Source organism: Tiliqua scincoides, chromosome 5 (assembly GCF_035046505.1).
Source record: "Tiliqua scincoides isolate rTilSci1 chromosome 5, rTilSci1.hap2, whole genome shotgun sequence".
Lineage (NCBI taxonomy): Eukaryota > Metazoa > Chordata > Lepidosauria > Squamata > Scincidae > Tiliqua > Tiliqua scincoides.
Window position 1 is genome coordinate 67,970,432 of NC_089825.1, and position 20,837 is coordinate 67,991,268.

Genomic DNA, 20,837 nt, shown 5'->3' on the forward strand with positions numbered 1-20,837 from the left:
AAAAATCAATGTATAACAAGTTTGGACCTATATTCTTTTGTTAAACTGGCACAGTTTTATAAGGTCATAATGTCTTACAATAAGTATTTTGAAAAAGAAGCATTTAAGTTGACATTCGTTTAGTCTCAGTTGTTTTATTTTCATCTCACTTAGGGCCTATCCAACTTTTCAGCGCTGCAGTGTTGCAGCTGCAGCTGTAATGCAGCCCCTAGGCAAGGGAACAAATGTTCCCTTACCTTGTGGAGCCTATGTAACTACCCTCCCACCACAGGTTATAGCACACACCCCATTGGCACTGCTACACCAGGACTGGATAGGATTTGGCCCTCAATCTCTTAATAGCTCTAACCTTACTCTTGTGTTTTGCACAAATAGATTTAAAACGTTTTGTCAAACATAGATGTGCACCTAAATACACCAAGTGACCTGACTGGGGGGCAGTTCTTTCTTTCTTTTCTTTTTTTAAATAGTGCAAAGGGGCCCAGCTAAACCACAGCTGGGTAGGCGAGCTTTAGTACTTTGCCCCACCAGTTTAATCCCAATCGCATCTCCCCTCGTGCATGATTTTTAACTTTAAAAATCCTTCAATTGAAAACCAATGCGAGTTTTTGTTTTTTAATGAAAAATAGTATGCTGTGGTTTTGCAGGCCTTGATAAACCTAATTAAAAAAAAAAAATTCAGAACCCATTGCACATTTAGGCTGCAAACTTATATGCACTTACCTGGCAGTAAGTCCAGCTGAACTCAGTGGAGCTTACTTCTGAGTAGGCATGCATAGAATTGCACTGTTCAGCACATGTCTAGTTTGAATCTGGGACACATTTTTTTAACTGCTTGGCCTACAGCAGCCAATGCATTACTTAATGAGCATAGGTGCCACCAGAAAGCTGGATTTTCCTTTTGTCTTTTGTTAAAATCTTATTTTGATGTTGTTTATCTCTTTCCAGCAAGGCTTTGAAATACTGAATGAAGATGATGCTTCATTTATATTGAAAATTATCCAGAAACTTACAAATGCATTGGTGATGTATCGTTACATTTCAGAAAAAAGGGTAATTTTCTTTTTAATATTTCAATTGTTTGTGCTTGAATTTAGGCAGCCCGAAGCATTGTCAGTTAAAATGCTGAACTGTTCTGTAGACACAACAGTAGAAAATGTATCCTGTACAATGTTTTACCTTTCCCCTTTTAGTAAGACTTTTCAGTTCAGGTCATAACTCATTCCTGTTAGTGCTTTGGGCTGTTAAAAGTGCATGCTCCCACTCACCGAAGTAACTCGCCCATAAGTTGATCCCACAGATAAGTCAAGGGCAGGTTTGAGCCAAAAATCATGGAATTTTCTGATCCTTGGATAAGTCAGGGGTTAAACTTAGGGGGGTGTCTGACTATGATTTTACTCTAGGCCAGATCCTGAAAAATAACCTACCACTAATTGTTACCTAAGAACTGTAGTCTCTAATTTATTAAAAACATAGTGAAAGATCATAAGATACATTTTTATTCTTTTTAAATTATGGTCTTCACCACCTTTTTGTAAACACTATCAGAGTAAGTGCACTGTAAACAATATACCAGTAAAACAGTGGTTCCCAACCTGGTATTCATGTACTCCCAGGGACGCTCAACAGGACTTGAAAAAGAATAGAATAATGGCAGAAAAAGGCAGGTCGTGCTCCAGAATGCCTTGCAAGGACCAGCAAGGCAGGAAGCGAGATAGCTAGTTGGCTGTGAAAGCCCCACCAATAGCTAGTTTTTGGTCATCAATTTATGTATGAACCAGTGATTGAAAACCAGCACAGTAAAAAAGCTGAAACATAATATGGAAAGTGATCAATCACCCAGAATTTCTCAGGACACTTCTGGTGCAAAACAGTGCAAAGACAAAATGTCTTATGTTAAAGACATAAGAACAGCCCCACTGGATCAGGCCATAGGCCCATCTAGTCCAGCTTCCTGTATCTCACAGTGGCCCACCAAATGCCCCAGGGAGCACATCAGACAAGAGACCTGCGTCCTGGTGCCCTCCCTTGCATCTGACATAGCCCATTTCTAAAATCAGGAGGTTGCACATGCACATCATGGCTTGTAACCCGTAATGGATTTTTCCTCCAGAAACCTGTCCTATCCCCTTTTAAAGGCATCCAGGCCAGATGCCATCACCACATCCTGTGGCAAGAAGTTCCACAGACCAACCACACACTGAGTAAAGACCACACGCTGTTTTGTTCTTCAGACAGATGAAAAGAGAAAATATGTGATGAATACATGAAGTCTGGGCTTTCATAGAGAGGAGATGAGGGTTTGTATTATTACAAACATTTTGCTAATATGAAGGGTACAATTTATGGAAATAGGCTGCCAAGGGATATGCAAGTGAAAAAGGTTGGGAACCACTGCAGGAGATCCATGAATCAAATCCACCTTTAAGGTGTCTGGTGTGTTAAGCTTTACATATAAGCTTTACATATAACATACAGAAGCTTTACATATAACATGCAACTTATAACTTATAACATAACTGAGAGTGTGCAATTCAATTCATAGCAGAGAGATGCAGCTGCATATATTTCCAACCCTTTTTACTCAGAACTAGACCCACTGCTTTTCATGGGTGTAATTCTTAAATAATGGTGCACTGAATTGTAGCCTGGGATTTTATTTCAAATGGAAAGGAGGATCCTATCCTGGTGTTGAAAAAAAGACCTCTGCTAAAATGCATGCATTTGCAAAAAGGAGCCAGGTTGCAGCAGCATTTGCAAAAGGGAATGGAGGAGAATAAAAGGTTAACTTTGGCTGGAATTCCCCAGGCAAGTTACTATAGAAATAAATTATCTCTGCATTGCTTCTAATGAGCCTGCTTTAGCAAGAAAGGAAACTTTTCAGAGTTGAAAGGCTCTGCCCTCTGATTGACCCGGAGATAAGACGAAGCGATAATTTGATTACTTGGCAAAAATTTTACATACTATGGGTGAGTATCTATGGTAATTTTGGATAATACCTGGAATATTGAAATACAACCAATTTCAGGATAAGAACCAATTAAGGGCAGAAGTAAAGATGGAAGAGAGAGACAAAATGACCTTTCACCTTAAAATGAAAGAACAACTTTGGCAGCAGTGCTAACCAATTTTCCAGCACTTAAGGGCAATGCAAATCCTAGCTAAGGGAACAAACATTGTTTTACCTTGAGGAGGCCTCCATTACTGCCTCCCAAGTGCAGGATGCAGCACATGCCCCACTGGCACAGCTATGCCAGTGCTGGAAAGTTGGATAGGATTACGCCCTTTGGATCTTCAAAAATGCAGGGAATGGAATGGAAGTGCAAATCGAATGTTTCTTGTTCCAGTGCTTCCTAAGTAATGTCCAGCCAAGTTATCAGAGATATGACTGTAGAAGCAAAATGTTTAATATAGCATGGTATGCTGCACTTCAGATTCATCTTTCTGAGAAATCAACTTTATTTACTCTAAAAATGAAAAGGGGTTTTAGTGGTGGACATATTTCTGCTTATAAATTACAGAGAAATCATCACACATGAAATGTTCAACTTGTATATATTTAAAGAGATAACACAAATTATATCACTGATTACTTTTAGAACTCCCTTGAGCCAAGTCAAGAAGAAGGATTTGATGACCAATTGGAGCAGTTCAATATTACCTCTGTGCAAATTGATGGTAAGAGACATGACAAACGGTACTGATAAGAAGGGGAGATACCTTCTGAAGAACTGAGGGGATGGTGATTAGTTGTGAAGGAAGATCCAGGCAAAGTCCAGTGTTGAGGAAAGTTGAGGCAGAGAGCAATAAGTGATACAGTTTGGATGTAATTATGAAATGGTAAATGAGAGAAGGGTTGGAGATGATGGGGCAACAGTTGTATAGTAGCGGGAAAATTTTGAGTTCGTTGAGGCAGTGCCCCCAGAGATGATGGAAAAGCATTTGTCAAGATGACTTGCAGCACACAGCAGCTTTATTTTTCCTCCCCTATGAAATCCAGGGATACAATTTCTGATGAGTGACTAATAGAATCCCTCTCTGATACTGGTAATGAGCAATATCACAGTAGTTAGAGTCTCAACACAGCTGTGAAATTTGACACAACTTTGAACTATATATTTGAAACTTTTAAACTATATATTTGAATGCTATGCTGTGGTTTCCAGTTCACAATATTTAAAAATGCCAATGTACCTGTTTTGAATTATTAATTTCAAAGGGAACATTAGGTTTCTCTACATTATCCTCACATAAGGGTGTTCCTTACATGGCCACAGAGTGCTTCAATGAATGTGGGTCATTTATGAAAATAGGACTGAGCTGAGATATGCAGCTTTTCAAGTATCCTTCACTTCATATCCTTAAACAAGTTACCAGGTTATTTTTTCCCCTCAGATTTTTCAGGTGAGCATCCTCTTATTCAAAGGTCCTGTGACAACGAGGAGGCAAACTTGAAGGTCAAGTCAACATTTAAGAGAAAGGCATCACACTTGAATACAAACCCTTCAAAAGGCAATGCAAAAAGTTGTAAACTTGGTACTTTTGTGTCTTCATTTAAAGAAGTACCTAATGAACAAAGTTCTCCTGATGCTGACACACAAGATGCTGATGCTAAAATGCAAGAGAGTCCCTCTCAAAAAAGAGCTCCCTCTGCTATTGCTGAAAGGAAAAATCTACCCTCTTCTGATAAACATTTATCAAATCCTACGTCAGACAAAAGATCTTCATCCCAAAGTCAGTCAGCTGCATCCAGTACTGTTTGCCCTGGGCCAATAACTTCTGAAAATGACGTCATTGCAGAATTTTTCAACAGTATAAGAAATATGGAAGTTCATGAAGTTGCTGTTACTTTACACAAAATAGCTGCGTCAAACCCAGCATTCCATGGTAATGTGGTTTCCTGTACTAATTTTTTGTTTGTCTTGTTTCTGTCCATTTGTGGGAACTAACAATGAGATCTAATCTACAGGCAGTTCACCAAAGTTAGATGGAGGCTGCAATCCTGTACAATCTTAAATGGTAATAAGTCCTATTTAATTCATTGAGGCTTACTTTTGAGTAGATGTGCCTAGGATTCTCTTATAAGACCAGTCAGCCTAATAAATTCTTCCCTTTTTATCAGTGCATTCACTATAAAGATTTTCACATCCATACTGCATATATTTAGACCACCCCTTTATCCATACCAAGATTTTCAATATAAGGTTCAAGAACAGTGCTTTTGAGCTCTGGCAACAGAGAAGGGGACAAATTAGCCTTGCATGTCCAGGAAGGAGTTGCAGGAGTTTGGGTTGAATTTTGGATTTCTCCCCCTGGTAGAACAGAGGTCCAGAAAGGTCCCCTTTCTTGAGTGTAATCCTGCGGGCTTTAAGAGAAGCAAGCTTCAGGATCCTTGGAGGGCAGAGCAGGGTTGAGGAAGAGGCGCCTTCCTTCTGTAAGACATGCTTCCTGATGGATAGCATATCCCTACACTTACAAGGCACGTACGTCACATGCTTCCTTTTTACAATGTATCTGCTTTTGTGCTGTTTTTCTACAAATTACTGTGAATATGGGTCCTGAAGAACCAAAGATGAAAATGTCATGGAAAAGTGGAAAGCAGGTGAAATGTAAGGAGTTGCTCATAGTTTGCAACTAAAGCTTTAGTAGCAATCTCATTATGTGAATCTCGTAGCAATCTTTAGTAGCAATCTTGTAGAACTTCTGAAACATTTTCGTTGTTGACTTTAATACTTTATAGGTGCTGTATAATGTTATTAATTGTTGGTGGTTCTATTTTATCATGCACACAACTTTTTTCTTTATGGTATTGGGCATTTAGGGTGATTTTTGGAGTGAACTGGGCTTTGGAAAAATTAAGAATTTTTCTCATTGAAATGTAATTGTACTTGTTATCTGGGTTTCCCCTATAAGGGCTGTTTTAAAGAATGAATTAGGTACAGATAACTAAGAAGAGTGTCAATGAAATGAACGCACTGATAGGCAGCAATAGAATAAAGCTGTTCACATCTAATATCTCACCTACTACTTTGGTAGGCATTTTCAAAGGATGAAGCTACAGCAAGTAGCTCTTCAAACTATCCAGTATAACTGATGTTCTGATCTTAAAATCCCAAGCACTTCTTGTTCTATCTCAGTTCTGAAAGTTCCAGATTCTTGTATTTATATTTATACTCAGTATCTCCTTTCTCCTGTTCATGTTGTTTTTTTGATGTTTATAAATCTCTATGGCCTCTCTATAAATCCGAGTGTGAAAATGACTGGCAGTGGACAATGCCTGTGCTTGCTTAAAATCCATTCTGTACCCAGTCTCAGCTACATGCTCTACAATGGCCAATTTTTCAGCTTGTTGTAATTGGCAGTATCTCTCATACTGCCTGCATACTGTCTACAATCCTTGTTTTTATACTCTTCAGGATGGTGATAATGTTCACAACTGCATGGGACCCAATATACTCCTGCTATAGAGAGAAGCTCTCTTGCATCCTTAGCCAATTGCAGAGCCTGTTATATTTTGATGGAGGAGGAGTGTACTGAAGACTGATGCAGATAATGAGCGGGCAGTGAAACTATGTGGACCTTCCCACTTAGTCCTTTTTCTCTTAAGTGCCCTACCAATCTAAACCATGACTCAGTCTGTAATCCTATCTACACTTCCCTGCGAGTAAGCCCTATTGACTATAATTGAAATTACTTCTGAGTAGACAGGGATAGGATTGGGCTCGAACAGTGCAATTCTTTGGATGCTTACCTAGGAGAAAATGCAGATGAACACAGAGGGGCTTACTTCAGAGTAAACATGCATAGGATTGCACTATACATGTACCATTCAACCCTACCCGGGTTTTGAAGTTTTTGAAGTGCATGGGTTTTCAAACCCATTTAACAGTGGCCACCAGTCCTGGTGGGGGAAGGGTAGAGAGGTTTGGTATACGAGAGCAGAGAGAGGGGTATCCCCAGTTATGTAGCCATTACATCTCCCTGGGCCCTTAATCATCATCTCCAAAATGCCAAATTAACTTCCAAGAAGCACAAGACTGCCATGTACATTTCTAGCCCTCAGGATTGTAGAAGAAAAGATACATTTGCAGTTACTACTGAGCATAAAGTAATTCTGAGTGAAGGAATTCACTGGTGATTTAACAGTGAGTAAGAACATAAGAACATAAGAACAGCCCCACTGGATCAGGCCATAGGCCCATCTAGTCCAGCTTCCTGTATCTCACAGCGGCCCACCAAATGCCCCAGGGAGCACACCAGATAACAAGAGACCTCATCCTGGTGCTCTCCCCTACATCTGGCATTCTGACTTAACCCATTCCTAAAATCAGGAGGTTGCGCATACACATCATGGCTTGTACCCCATAATGGATTTTTCCTCCAGAAACTCGTCCAATCCCCTTTTAAAGGCGTCTAGGCTAGACGCCAGCACCACATCCTGTGGCAAGGAGTTCCACAGACCGACCACACGCTGAGTAAAGAAATATTTTCTTTTGTCTGTCCTAACCCGCCCAACACTCAATTTTAGTGGATGTCCCCTGGTTCTGGTATTATGTGAGAGTGTAAAGAGCATCTCCCTATCCACTCTGTCCATCCCCTGCATAATTTTGTATGTCTCAATCATGTCCCCCCTCAAGCGTCTCTTTTCTAGGCTGAAGAGGCCCAAACGCCGTAGCCTTTCCTCATAAGGAAGGTGCCCCAGCCCCGTAATCATCTTAGTCGCTCTCTTTTGCACCTTTTCCATTTCCACTGTCTTTTTTGAGATGCGGCGACCAGAACTGGACACAATACTCCTGGTGTGGCCTTACCATAGATTTGTACAACGGCATTATAATACTAACCGTTTTGTTCTCAATACCCTTCCTAATGATCCCAAGCATAGAATTGGCCTTCTTCACTGCCGCCGCACATTGGGTCGACACTTTCATCGACCTGTCCACCACCACCCCAAGATCTCTCTCCTGATCTGTCACAGACAGCTCAGAACCCATCAGCCTATATCTAAAGTTTTGATTTTTTGCCCCAATGTGCATGACTTTACACTTACTGACATTGAAGCGCATCTGCCATTTTGCTGCCCATTCTGCCAGTCTGGAGAGATCCTTCTGGAGCTCCTCACAATCACTTCTGGTCTTTACCACTCGGAAAAGTTTGGTGTCGTCTGCAAACTTTGCCACTTCACTGCTCAACCCTGTCTCCAGGTCATTTATGAAGAGGTTGAAAAGCACCGGTCCCAGGACAGATCCTTGGGGCACACCGCTTTTCACCTCTCTCCATTGTGAAAATTGCCCATTGACACCCACTCTCTGCTTCCTGGCCTCCAACCAGTTCTCAATCCACGAGAGGACCTGTCCTCTAATTCCCTGACTGTGGAGTTTTTTCAGTAGCCTTTGGTGAGGGACCGTGTCAAACGCCTTCTGAAAGTCCAGATATATAATGTCCACGGGTTCTCCCGCATCCACATGCCTGTTGACCTTTTCAAAGAATTCTATAAGGTTCGTGAGGCAAGACTTACCCTTACAGAAGCCATGCTGACTCTCCCTCAGCAAGGCCTGTTCCTCCCTCAGCAAGGCCATGCGGAGTAAACTTGGCACAGTCTTGAAGTACTGTACACAGTACAACTGAAATAGGTAGCTCCTTCCATGGCCTTCCAGAAATTCCAATGCTTTCCTCAAACATCTTAACTGTCGAAATTCATTGTAGTGTTGAAATCATTTACCACTTGTTTGAAAGAGTATTTTTAATATGCAAATAAAAAATAACTCAGGTCTCCACTTTTTTTTCTTTTGCTTTAAGGAATGGACGTTCAAAATGTGATAAACATCCTAACAAGGAGCGGCAATCTTAAACCAGAGAATACCAGCAGTGCTCGATGAAGAAATAACAGTTTGTGTTAATGTTACCTGCTTTTCATGTAGGCTGTGGAGTTAGTTCTATCAAAGTAGAGTTTGTCTGTGCTCAGAAGTTATGCTTTGGCACTTTGGTTTATTTTCTACCCGTGTAGCAAGTTCTAATTCAAAATAAAATTGTTCACTCTTTTCTAAATGATGTACAGAAGTTCTGACTCTGTTTTCCCATGTGATTCTATAGTTTGGTTAAGGATGGATGCTGCTAAGTTAGTAGTTTCCTATTTGTTATATTTTTATCTTAGTTCTGAATATTGTTTTCTTTTGTATTATGTATTTTAAAAGTTTGTTAGGTGCTGTGTAGATCTGCTTAACATCTCAAGGTGGGAAAGAAATATTTAAATAAATAAAATAAAATAAAATATATTTCTGCTTATCCTAGTATTAGTTATTCAGCATCCTATGCTTGTGTCACACAGAGCCATGCCAATTCAGTAACAAAGTGAAAAGAGTCGCGTGGATGTTAAAAGTTAAAAAAGGTAGCGCAGCACCTGTGCAACTCATAAGAACGTAAGAAGAACCCTGCTGGATCAGGCCCAGGGATAGGATTGGATAGGATTGGGAAAATTGGATAGGATTGGGCCCTTTGGCTGCAATATTAACCTCACTTTCCTGGGAGTAAGTCTCATTGCACACAATAGAACTTACTTCTGAGTAGACCTGCTTAGGATTGTGCCCTAAAATTTCAAGGCACTGCATCAGGTTTTTGACAGTTGACAAGGCACACCGTGCTGCCAGTGGGGGGCTCACCCCCCCACTGGCTCTACTACATTCCCCCAAATTCCTGGGGCACACCTGTGGATCACTTGCAGCACACCAATGGGCCACGGCACAGTGGTTGAAAACAGCTGTTATGGAGTAAGAGCCCAGAAACAGCCTCACGCTTCTTCACGAGGACGGGCTGTGCATAGCCTAATCAGCACACAGGGCAATGCCTTGTCCTTCGCATGAGCAGTGCACCCGCCACCTTTCCTGGCCTTTTAAAGGGACGCCTTCCCAGCATAGGCGTGTGATGCGCATGCGCAGAAAGCTCTTCCCTAGCCCTACCTGCTAGGGTCAGAGTCTGTTGTTGTTATAGCCCACCTCTTGCAGGTGGCGCCGGAGAGCCTGCAGTCACCGTCGGTCTGGACGCTCTTTTTCTTTCCTCTCTCTGGTTACCAGAGGCCGCCCGCCGTCCTACCCCCTTCAGGCCAGGACGGAAGTGAGCGTCTCAGCTGCCGTTTCCCACAGGCGGAATCAGGGGTTGCTATGGCTGTGCAGTGACTTCCGTGTCAGGGGGCGGGGTGAGACCCGGACGGAGTTTTTGAGGCTGGCCATTGCTACCGCGTGGGTAGCTTCGCTGGTAGGAGGCGGGAGCGCGCGGCCCGGAGCCGGAGGTGAGTGACTAAGAGTCTTGGAGGCGCGCGCGCTCGCTTGGTTACTGAGGCGCGCGGAGCGGCCGTTAACGGCTCCCCGCCAGAGCCCGCGCGCCTGCCTGCCCGCCCCCCTCCCGCGCGCGCTGCAGCCTCTGTGAGGCGCCGCCCCTTTCTCGCGGGGCTCTGCGGTCTGAGAGAGACCCGCCGCTCAGAGGTGTCCGAGGCTGTACAGGAGTTTGCCTCGCCCGTCCCCTTCTCATCCCCTCTCCCGACTCCTTCAGCCCCGTCCGTGAGGGGCTTGTCCTTACCCACTGCGCCCAGGAGAAGGGAGAAGATGGTAGGGCCTCCCCTCCCCTCCCCTCCCCTCTTTAAATGGCTGTTGCTTCAAAGCTGCGGGAAGTAGCAGGCGAGGACGAGAGTCACTGGTGATCTGGGGGGGCTGGCTGTGCCTTTAATGAGCCTATTTTGTTCTCGTTGCCAGGCTAGAATGAGGCCTCCTCCTCCTTCCTGAACAGGTGAAGTACACCTGGGCTGTGCCACTTCAGACTGCAGGTGGGGCTCAAGCAGGGATGTGTGGTGGGGCAGGGAGCAGGTGAGGCAGAGCCTCCCCACCAGAGTCCTTCAAAAAGCGCCGCCGCCGTGCGAGGTGCCCAAGCACCCACAACCCACGCTCAGAGCACCCTGTAACCCACGCAGAGCGTGTGGGTTGTGGATGCTTGGGCACCTTGCATGGTGGCGGCGCTTTTTGAAGGACTCCGGTGGGGAGGCTCTGCCTCACCTGCCCCCTCCCCACCCCCACATCCCTGGGCTCAAGTGATTGAGCACTTGACACACACAAAAATCTATTCACCTGCCAACTAGCAAATTGGGGGGAGATGAAGCTGCAGCCCTTTCTCACAAACATTTTTCCAGAGATTTTTTGTTTGTATGGGGGGGGGGGAACATTCCACCTGCAGTGGTAAACCCCAGACACAGGCTTACCATCTCAGTGAGAAGCAGGCCTGAGCACTATAGTGACTGGTCTGTGGTGATTTTCAACCACTGAGAGTTTGGGAGGAGGGTTATTTCTTAGTAGGACTATTGGGGGATGTGAGCCCCCACCACTACCACCACCAGTGCAGTGTGCCTTGGCAATTTTAGCACCTTGTCAGTGTGCCATGAAATGAAAAGGGTTGTAAATTGCTGGACGGTCATGATGAATTTATGACTTAGTAGTTGCAGTTTGGGTCTAACAATCTAAACACTACATAATACTTTTTTCAAGTGGGTGCTCCTCTATGATTTAGCAGGGGGGAGAGTAACTGGTCCTCCTCACTCCAAGCAGTGTCTTTTCTTGTAGCTGTGTGCTGGTGTTCTTTGGCATCTTTTTAGGGTGAGCCCTTTTGGGACAGGGAGCCATTAGTTATTTGATTTTCTCTGTAAACCACTTTGTGAACTTTTTGTTGAAAAGCGGTATATAAATACTGTTAATAATAATAATGACCAATAATAGTTGCGTTGGTCCCTTTGTTTGCATTTGCTCACAACCTGCAGAGTGCATGTGAATATTTTAGTAGATATGTTTGCCCTCCTATCTGTTTCTCCCCTTTTCTTCATCCAAAACAAAAAGTTGTTAATTCCATTGCTTTGATCCACTTTAGATGGAGGAACAACCTAGTTTTGGGTCACAACCTAGCTGAAGACCTTTGTACTGGACAATGTGTTTGTTTATAATTTCAATGAGAGTTTCAGAGTCACTGAATTTTTTATTCTACTCACTAATAAAGCTCTAGGCACAGCAGCCATAAACATGTTAGGTTTTATAGTCATCATGTTCAATAGAAAGGCTACATCTCCCCCCTTCTAATTGCATAAATTAATTTAAAACAGACTTTAGATATTTTGTTGAAGCATTTGTTGGTATTAGCATCATCTGAAGATTTTGACAAACACACTATAGGTGGGGTCTTGGTATCTGGGGAGTTTCTGTTCTCGGATTACAGAAAACCATGGATTAGCAAATCTGCAGTTTTTGGCCTTTTAAGCTTTCCAAAGGTGGCTGGAGCTGTACTCCACTCTCCTCCAAAGGGCTTTCTGAAGCCTGCAGAGGCCATAAGCATCCGCCTCAGAGGATGTTCAGAGGAACACCGGAAGTCATGATTCTTTGCCTCTAGGAGGCATTCTAAAGCCCCCAGAGGTTGTGTGCATCTGCCCATGGCCTCTGCTGGCTTCAGAAAGTCCTCTGGCGGGTTCAGGGTGGGCCAAGTCTGACTCAGCACAAGTCAGATCCACAGATGGAAAATCCACAACTGAGTGGGCTCAACCTGTATCAAGATTTTTTTCTTAAAGTCATCCGGAATAAATTGAAATTCTACATCTATGCCAGAAAGATTGTTAAAATTAATAATGAATTTATATACTGGAAACTCCTTATATGTTAAACTAAACAAAGATGGAGCTATTTCTCGCCCCATATCTGTTGAAAGAGAGGTTAGGCAGGGATGTGTTCTTGCGCCGCATTTATTTAATCTCTATCTCAATGACTTTGTTCCTAAATTACTTGATTTAGATATACATGCACCATGCCTAGATAACAAACCAGTTCTTGCCTTATTATACACTGATGATCTTGTTCTATTGTCCAGAACTCAGATTGGTCTTAAACGTGCCATTAAAGCATTTATTGCTAACTGTAGTGAAGAACTATTAGAAATAAATGAGGATAAATCTAAAACAATGGTTTTTACAGAATCAATAAGAAGGACCAATGAAAGATGGAAAATTGGCCCATATAAGTTGCAGCTGGTTAATGAATTACTCTATCTTAGAGTAGTGTTCCAATCTAACCTTGCATGTCCAAACATATACAGTATCTTAAGGGGAAAATTGAATTATCGCTACTAGCATTTCTTTACATCAAAGGAAGAAAATTTTTTTTACATCAAAGGAGGATAGTACATGCCAGCAGTCCTAAAGGCATATAAAGCAATGGTATTGCCATGTATGTTATATGACTCACCCATCTGGTTTTTGGGACCAATAGAACAGCTTGAGCGACTCCAGGAAGTCTTTTTTTGGAAGCTTTTAGCCCTACCCCCATGTATAGCCTCTGAAGTTACACGGTTGGAATTTGGACTTCCAAAGATTTCAACCTTGATTTGGAAAGCTACTATCGGATTTAAATACAGACTTACAATTGCTGAAAATCTTCCTATTTTCACAAAACTAGCAGCACAAGAATGCTGCTAGATAAAATGGAATAACATTAATATGAAAATATGTGAGCTGGGCCTACAGTCACTAGAAAAATTCAGTGGAAGAAGCCATTCACTGCTTGTTGTAAAGCTATTAATTCAAGATTGGGATTGCCTTCTAAGGGAGGCTAAGCGTAAATGCTCCCCTTCTTATTTTGGAATTAAATTTCCCACTAAATTTTCTTTACCCATTTATTTTTATGTACTGACGGTTCCCAAGTTGAGGTGTGCTTATATGATTGCATGATGCAATGCTTTACCAATGGCACAAATGAAGGGTCGTTATCAAAGGATTCCTCCTGAGCAGCATTATTGTGATTGTCCCTTAACTGAATTAGACACCCCGGTGCATATCTTTTTCTGATGCCCAAAATATACAGCAGGGAGAGATCGATTCTTAAAGAAATGGATACATAAATTTAATATGTTTTTGGACTCTTTAAGACTGAAATTACTGTTAAGTAATCTTTGCAAAGAGTGTGTTGTGGATGTAGCCAAATTTTGTTTCTATGTGGTTTTAAATTCTGGTTTTAAGATTTAGATAAAAGTATGGCTTATGTGCTGATCAACCTAATATACGAACTCTTCTTAAAGTCATTGATGCTTGTCTAGGCTGTTCTCAGAAGGAATGTCCTGTGTTGGAAATTCTACTCAGAATCTGTATGGGCTTTCAAAACTTTTTTGGGGGAGGGAGTGTCTTGTAGTCCCAAAGAAACCTTGTTAACAATCTGGTCTTTCTCAAATAGAGTTAGTCAGGAAGTGCTTGATGTTAATAGCAGGAAGAGGAATATTGCCACCACAAATGGGTATACAGGTGCAACCTATTTATTCATGGATTTTTTATCTTTCAGTTTGTTTCAATGCAAATGGGGTGGGGGGAATTCAAAGTTGCACACATCTTTGCCCTGAACTGGTGTTGTTTCAAGGCTGTCCAAAAGGCTCTGCCTCGAACAGGCAGGGAAATAGCTCTGGAGCCATGGAAGAGGTTCCCATTGCGAAGGAACAGTAACGGTCCTGAAGCCCCTGAGCCAGCAAAGAGGCTGAAGGGGGGCCCAAAAACCTCTGTAGCCAGAACACGTGCGTGCAGCAAGGTGGAGCTCACTCACACACTCTCTCTCTCTCTCTCTCACTCACTCACACACACAGGGGCAGGTGTGGTAGTAACAGAGGGGATTGCTTTAAAAAATCCAGGGAGTGTTTGCCCAATCCCCCTCTTCAGACTGAGATGGTGAAGGCTCTCTGTGCTGCAGCCTACACAAACAAAACAGCCCAGCAAGCAAGTCTTCCCAGCAAGCAAAGCATGAGATTTAGGCTACAATCCAGTCTACATTTTCCTGGGAGTAAGCACCATTGACTAGAATGGGACTTACTTCTGAGTAGGCAGGCATAGGACTGGGCTCTCAGGCTACAGTCCAGTCCACACTTTCCTGGGAGTAAGCTCCATTGACTGGAATGGGGCTTACTTCTGAGTAGAAATGCACAGGATTGGACTCTTAAAGCTCAGCATCCCATCTGTGAAAAGTGGGGACAGCTGGCAGCAGAGAGGGCTGAGTGGCGGCGGCTGAGGAGGGCTGAGAGGAGGTGGCGGCGGCGATTGAGAATCTCTGCCTTAGTTTCCTTAGGGTCAGGCTGCAGTGTATTTGCAGTGTATTTGCGTAACTATGCAATTTAGCACAACACGTTTTTTCTTAATCGCGGCGGCTCATGGAACGGAACTCAAGCACATAAATAGGCTCCACCTGTATTTGGTAGCTTTCTGTATTTACCAATTGCTGATTCCTTTTCAAAGTATTAGTGAGATAATACATATAAGTGAAATGGGTTGAATGCTCTAAAGCAGTGTTTCTCAAACTATGGGTTGGGACCCACTAGGTGGGTTGCAAGCCAATTTCAGTTGGGTCCCCATTCATTTCAATATATTAGACTTGATGGTAGACCATGGTATGTGACTGCATTTGGGGAACTGTTACAGATCTGTACTTCTAATAACTACTCTGTATATGCTTTTAACAATGATAGTAAATGGGACTTACTCCTGGGTAAGTGTGGGTAGGATTGCAGCCTAGGATTGCTAAAAAATTCCTGCTTGATGATGTCACTTCTGGTCATGACATCACTTCCGTTGGGCCTTACAGATTCTCATTCTAAAAAGTGGGTCCCAAAGCTAAACATTTGAGAAGCTGACAACCTTCAGTCTTGAAAGACTATGGTATCGCGCTCTGGATGGTGGTTCTGGCACAGTGTCTGGTGTGGCTGAAAAGGCCGATTCGGGAGTGACAATCCCTTCCACACTGGGAGCAAGTGTAGTCTGTCCCTGGTCTGTCTCCCTGGCTATGGGCCTTCCTTCTTTGCCTCAGCCTGTTGGCCAAGTGTCTCTTCAAACTGGGAAAGGCCATGCTGCACAGCCTGCCTCCAAGCGGGCCGCTCAGAGGCCAGGGTTTCCCACCTGTTGAGGTCCACTCCTAAGGCCTTCAGATCCCTCTTGCAGATGTCCTTGTATCGCAGCTGTGGTCTACCTGTAGGGCGCTTTCCTTGCACGAGTTCTCCATAGAGGAGATCCTTTGGGATCCGGCCATCATCCATTCTCACGACATGACCGAGCCAATGCAGGCGTCTCTGTTTCAGCAGTGAATACGTGCTAGGGATTCCAGCACGTTCCAGGACTGTGTTGTTTGGAACTTTGTCCTGCCAGGTGATGCCGAGGATGTGTCGGAGGCAGCGCATGTGGAATGCGTTCAGTTTCCTCTCCTGTTGTGAGCGAAGAGTCCATGACTCGCTGCAGTACAGAAGTTACTCAGGACGCAAGCTCTGTAGACCTGGATCTTGGTATGTTCTGTCAGCTTCTTGTTGGACCAGACTCTCTTTGTGAGTCTGGAAAACATGGTAGCTGCTTTACCGATGAGTTTGTTTAGCTCGGTATCAAGAGAAAGAGTGTCGGAGATCGTTGATCCAAGGTACACAAAGTCATGGACAACTTCCAGTTCATGTGCAGAGATTGTAATGCAGGAAGGTGAGTACACATCCTGAACCATGACCTGTGTTTTCTTAAGGCTGGTCATCAGTCAGTCAGGCTTAATGTCAGTCTTTTTGGACTGACATTTGAGAACCACTGCTCTAAAGCAGTGTTTCTCAAAGTTTGTCCTCCACTGTACCACTTCATATGGTCAACCTATTCAAGGATCAAGAAACTTATTGGCATAAATAGAATACATACAATATAAGACAAATGTTGGATTATTTAGCCATTCAGTCATTCCAGTTAACATTGAACAAGTCATCATCACAGAAACTCAACAACTTGTTGCCACCATGTAAATGTTTCTTAATAATTAACTTTATATTTTTAGATACACCTATTCAAAGTACTACTGGAAATAACTGGCGATGGTATCATCGTCAGTTACTTCTGTGTTGGGATGCCAATATGATATGACAAATACCAGTAAGAGGCTCAAGGTGGATTGGAGGGCTTTTTTGAGTGTGGAAATGCATACTTTGGAGCTCTGCCCACTGAGCCAAACTTCCTGCTGCTGTTTGTTGCATCACATTCCTGGTCTCGGTGCAAGACAGGGGTGTCCAGGGGTCCTGTGAGTACTACCAGTCCACCACCTCCAGTACCACTGGTGGTACCCATACCACTTGTTGAGAAACACTGCTCTAAAGCAGTGCTTCTCCTGCTGTAGTCCGCAGACTGGTGTGAATCATTGGCTGCCTGTCATTGGAGTAGCTCCTGTGGGGTTTCTGGCTTCTCAAGAAATAAGAGCTATGAAGTCTACTGAGACTTGCTGCAGGACATGCACCAAACCTCTTGAGAGGCTACAAGACAGTGGAAGAAATGAGAGCTGATTTTATTTATTTTACTGGACCTTGGCACATTGGACAAAAAGTGCCCTTCTGCCACAACTGATACTTTGGGAAGCAGTGCTTTAAAGTACACATGAAATATTTTTTGCTACAGAAAAACTCAAAAGTAGTATTTTAAGGAAGTGTGGAGGGGAAGTTATAGTACAATGGTGAGTATTCTTGCCTGAAAAATTTCAGATGGTTAGTATTGGGGAATAAGTGATCTTGAGGCGACTTGAACAAAATCAGATTTTTATTCAACTTCGAACGCAATCCTAACCCACTTCCCAGCACTGGCATAGCTGTGCCAATGGGACGTGTGCTGCATCCTGCAGTTGGGGGGGGGGCAGTCACAGAGACCTCCTCAAGGTAAAGCAATGTTTGTTTCCTTACCTCGAAGTTGCATTACCCTTATGTCAGTGCTGGAAAGTTGGTTAGGATTGTGGCCTTTGTGTGCTAAACTAAGGAACACTTGTGAGTGATTACCTTTAGTTTCATCTAGTTTTTGTTTGCTTAGGCATAATTGTCCAACATCTTCTTTCAGATTTTCACAATGACTAAGAAAAGGAAACATCAAGAAGATTTTCAAAAGGTGAAACTAAAAGTTGGAAAAAAGAAACCTCGGCTAGACAATGCGACTATTACAAACTTCAAAACAAAGGCAATACATCTTCCTGAGCAACTTAGAGAGGATGAACTACTTCCAACGAACAATAGAAAGCTTAACATAAAGGTACAGTAAAACTTGACAACTGTTGCTGAGTTTCTCTTTGTATCACTTGGTGCTAATCTTAATAGCGCATAACCTATTGTGTGTCACTGGAGGTGCCAAGGAATATCTAGTATTTTTGTTTTTATAATGCCATTTGTTTACATGGTACTTTATGTAGAGTGAGAAGGCAGATCCCTGTTCTGAGAGGCATCAGCTGTATCTGCTCAAATTTCTAGATAATTTAGGTAGTTAAACAAAAAGTAAAATTAAGTTATCTACTTTAATTTCAGTATTACTGTTAATTAAAAGTGAAGTTAAGAGGGCCAGCATGCCCATATAACATTTTCTACCATATCAGTGAAAGGTCTGTTAGGGCTTGCTGAATGTTGGGGCCGTCCCATTCCTTAGTTTCATTCAACATTGGTGGCATTTGCTGTCTCCAACTTGTTGTTATAGATTGTGCACCTAGGATTGAGACGTTTATCATGGGGATACTGATTCCACTGTAGTGAATGCAATAGATTTGGTTTGGCATTTGACACAGTCCCTCACCAAAGGCTCCTGAAAATACTCAGCAGTCAGGCAATAAGATGGCAGGTCCTCTTAAGGATTGGTTGAAGAACAGGAAACAGTGTTGGAGTAAGTGGACAATTATCACTATGGAGAGAGGTAAATGTGATGTGTCCCAATTATCAGTCTTGGGACCTGTCCTTTTTCAGTTTGTTCATAATGATCTCGATATAGTGGGCATAGAGGAGACTCACTGGTGAACAGGTGGCCTGTGGGGAAGTGAAAAAGGAAGATCTTTACATACCTCTCCTGGGCCTTCTGGTTGTCTGCCCTGCAATAATACTATGTTTCATGCTATAGACTGGTGGGTTATAGGAATGAGCCCTATAACATTGTATATCCTTATTGACTGCCCTTGGAGTTAGCATATTGAATGGTATAAATACTAAGGTTTTTATGACTGCTATTTGTGAAACTGAATATTCATAAACCCTTCCATTGTAAATCTTATAGCTGGATGTATATTGTGAATGTAAAAATAAGTGAAGTTCTGCCTCTTTCTGGTCACAAATTGCAAAGAAGTCATCCACGTGTCATGCTCAAGACACCAGTTTATATGGTGCAGTGTCCAAGGCTGTAATTTCAAACCTCTCCATGTAGAGATTATGCACCGCTGGGCTCAGTAGGCTTCCCATTGCTTCCCCACTGATTTGCTCACGGAACTGATGGTTCCACTCAAAATAAGTAGAATCGGGTACATCCAGCTATAAGGTTTATGATGGAAAGGGAGAGGGAAGGAAGATGTCTTGATCAGTCATAAGGAAGATTTAACCTTGGGTTATCAAGTGTAGAGTAGTTTGAAGAGCTACTTGCTGTAGCTTCGTCCTTTGAAAATGCCTACCAAAGTAGTAGGCGAAATGTTGGGTAAGAATGGTTTTATTCAACCATGGCCTATCAGCCAGAACATTGTTAATTTCACTGTGATTGAATGGTGTTGCAAAGTTTAAAATAAAAGCATTAAAACAAAAGTATATGACCTGATTGATTTGAGAAAGTTTATAGCACAGATAATAATAATTGAAGCAGTTACTAATATATATACATTTATTTTCTAGGATCTTCTTTCCCAAATGAACCACTGTAGTGCAGGAGTTAAACAAAGTGCACTTTTTGGACTCAAAGATCTGCTTTCCCAGTATCCATGCATCATTGATACATACCTTTCAAATATTCTGAGTGAGCTAGCAGCTGTGTTTACAGACAAGGACTCTACTGTAAGAGCGGCGGCAATTTGTCTCCTTCAGTTCTTGGCTCCAAAAGTTCGAGCCGAGCACATATCTCCGTTTTTCCCCTTAGTGAGTGCCCATCTTTCCAGTGCCATGACTCATATCAGTGAAGGAATTCAGCGGGATTCTTTAAAGGTGTTGGACATTCTGTTAGACCAGTATCCTACTCTCCTGATGGATCGCAGTAGTGTATTACTGAATAACTTTGTAGAGCTTATTTCTCATCAGCAGCTGTCAAAACAGAAAAATGGGGATAAACTATCTTGGAAGATATCTGTTAATCCAAATAGTAGGGTAACTTCCCAGCAGTGGAGGTTGAATGTACTTGTCAGACTTCGAAAGTTCCTTCAGGTGTTGGTGGAAGGATCCAGTGCATTGGAAACTGACAGTGAAGGACTACAGGAACAAAATGACAATCCCCAAACATCAAATAACTCCTTACAGATTAATTGGCAGGAACATGCTAATGGCCAAAAGCAAATCCAGTTGTATGAAAATGGTGGTTCACAACCCAGAATCAGTTCATCCTTCAGGCTCAGGTGAGAAATTGTGTGCTTTTAACCTATAAGATGTAAGTCATCTTTTATACTTATAATGTGAAACAGAATAAGCAGCTACTGCATGGTAATTCAATGAGGCAAATTGCAGCACAGTGGGCTCTTGGTATCTGCGGGGGATTCATTCCAGGACCGCTCTGCAAATTCTGATTTCCATGGATGAAATTCGAAGCACCTTCTGATTGTGTCTGGGAGGTTTCTGAGGCTTGGGGAGGTTGTGCATGACCTCCCAGTACCTCAGTATGCCTCCCAGATGTGACTGGAAGGTACACCTGGGAGATCCTTGAGGCCCTTCAGATGGGGGTCAGCACCTGTGTTGAGTCAAGACCACAGGTGCCATAGCCACGGATAAGGAGGACTGACTATAGTTTATTATGCTGATATATGGCATGGATGATCTTATGTGAAGAAAACAACACTGTTCTTATCAACTAG

At 42.7% G+C, this 20,837-nt stretch overlaps 2 protein-coding genes across 7 annotated transcripts in view; both read left to right on the forward strand.

The window, feature by feature from the left end:
* The window catches only part of LOC136652037 (uncharacterized protein DDB_G0286299-like), a 38,574-nt gene extending 29,345 nt beyond the window's left edge, over positions 1-9,229 (forward strand). For all 3 annotated transcript variants that reach the window (XM_066628860.1, XM_066628861.1, XM_066628862.1), the window contains 4 exons: positions 949-1,053; positions 3,600-3,678; positions 4,396-4,887; positions 8,797-9,229. In XM_066628860.1, coding sequence (XP_066484957.1) covers positions 949-1,053; positions 3,600-3,678; positions 4,396-4,887; positions 8,797-8,876 — 756 coding nt within the window. In that variant the 3' untranslated portion in view covers positions 8,877-9,229. The remainder of the gene's footprint in view (positions 1-948; positions 1,054-3,599; positions 3,679-4,395; positions 4,888-8,796) is intronic.
* Positions 9,230-10,219: 990 nt separating this feature from the next.
* The window catches only part of TEX10 (testis expressed 10), a 45,810-nt gene continuing 35,192 nt past the window's right edge, over positions 10,220-20,837 (forward strand). For 3 of the 4 annotated variants that reach the window (XM_066627088.1, XM_066627090.1, XM_066627091.1), the window contains exons 1-3: positions 10,220-10,282; positions 17,882-18,070; positions 19,675-20,384. In XM_066627088.1, coding sequence (XP_066483185.1) covers positions 17,891-18,070; positions 19,675-20,384 — 890 coding nt within the window. In that variant the 5' untranslated portion in view covers positions 10,220-10,282; positions 17,882-17,890. Of the gene's footprint in view, positions 10,283-16,244; positions 16,321-17,881; positions 18,071-19,674; positions 20,385-20,837 lie in introns of those variants that run through there. The other variant, XM_066627089.1, reaches the window with a different exon arrangement.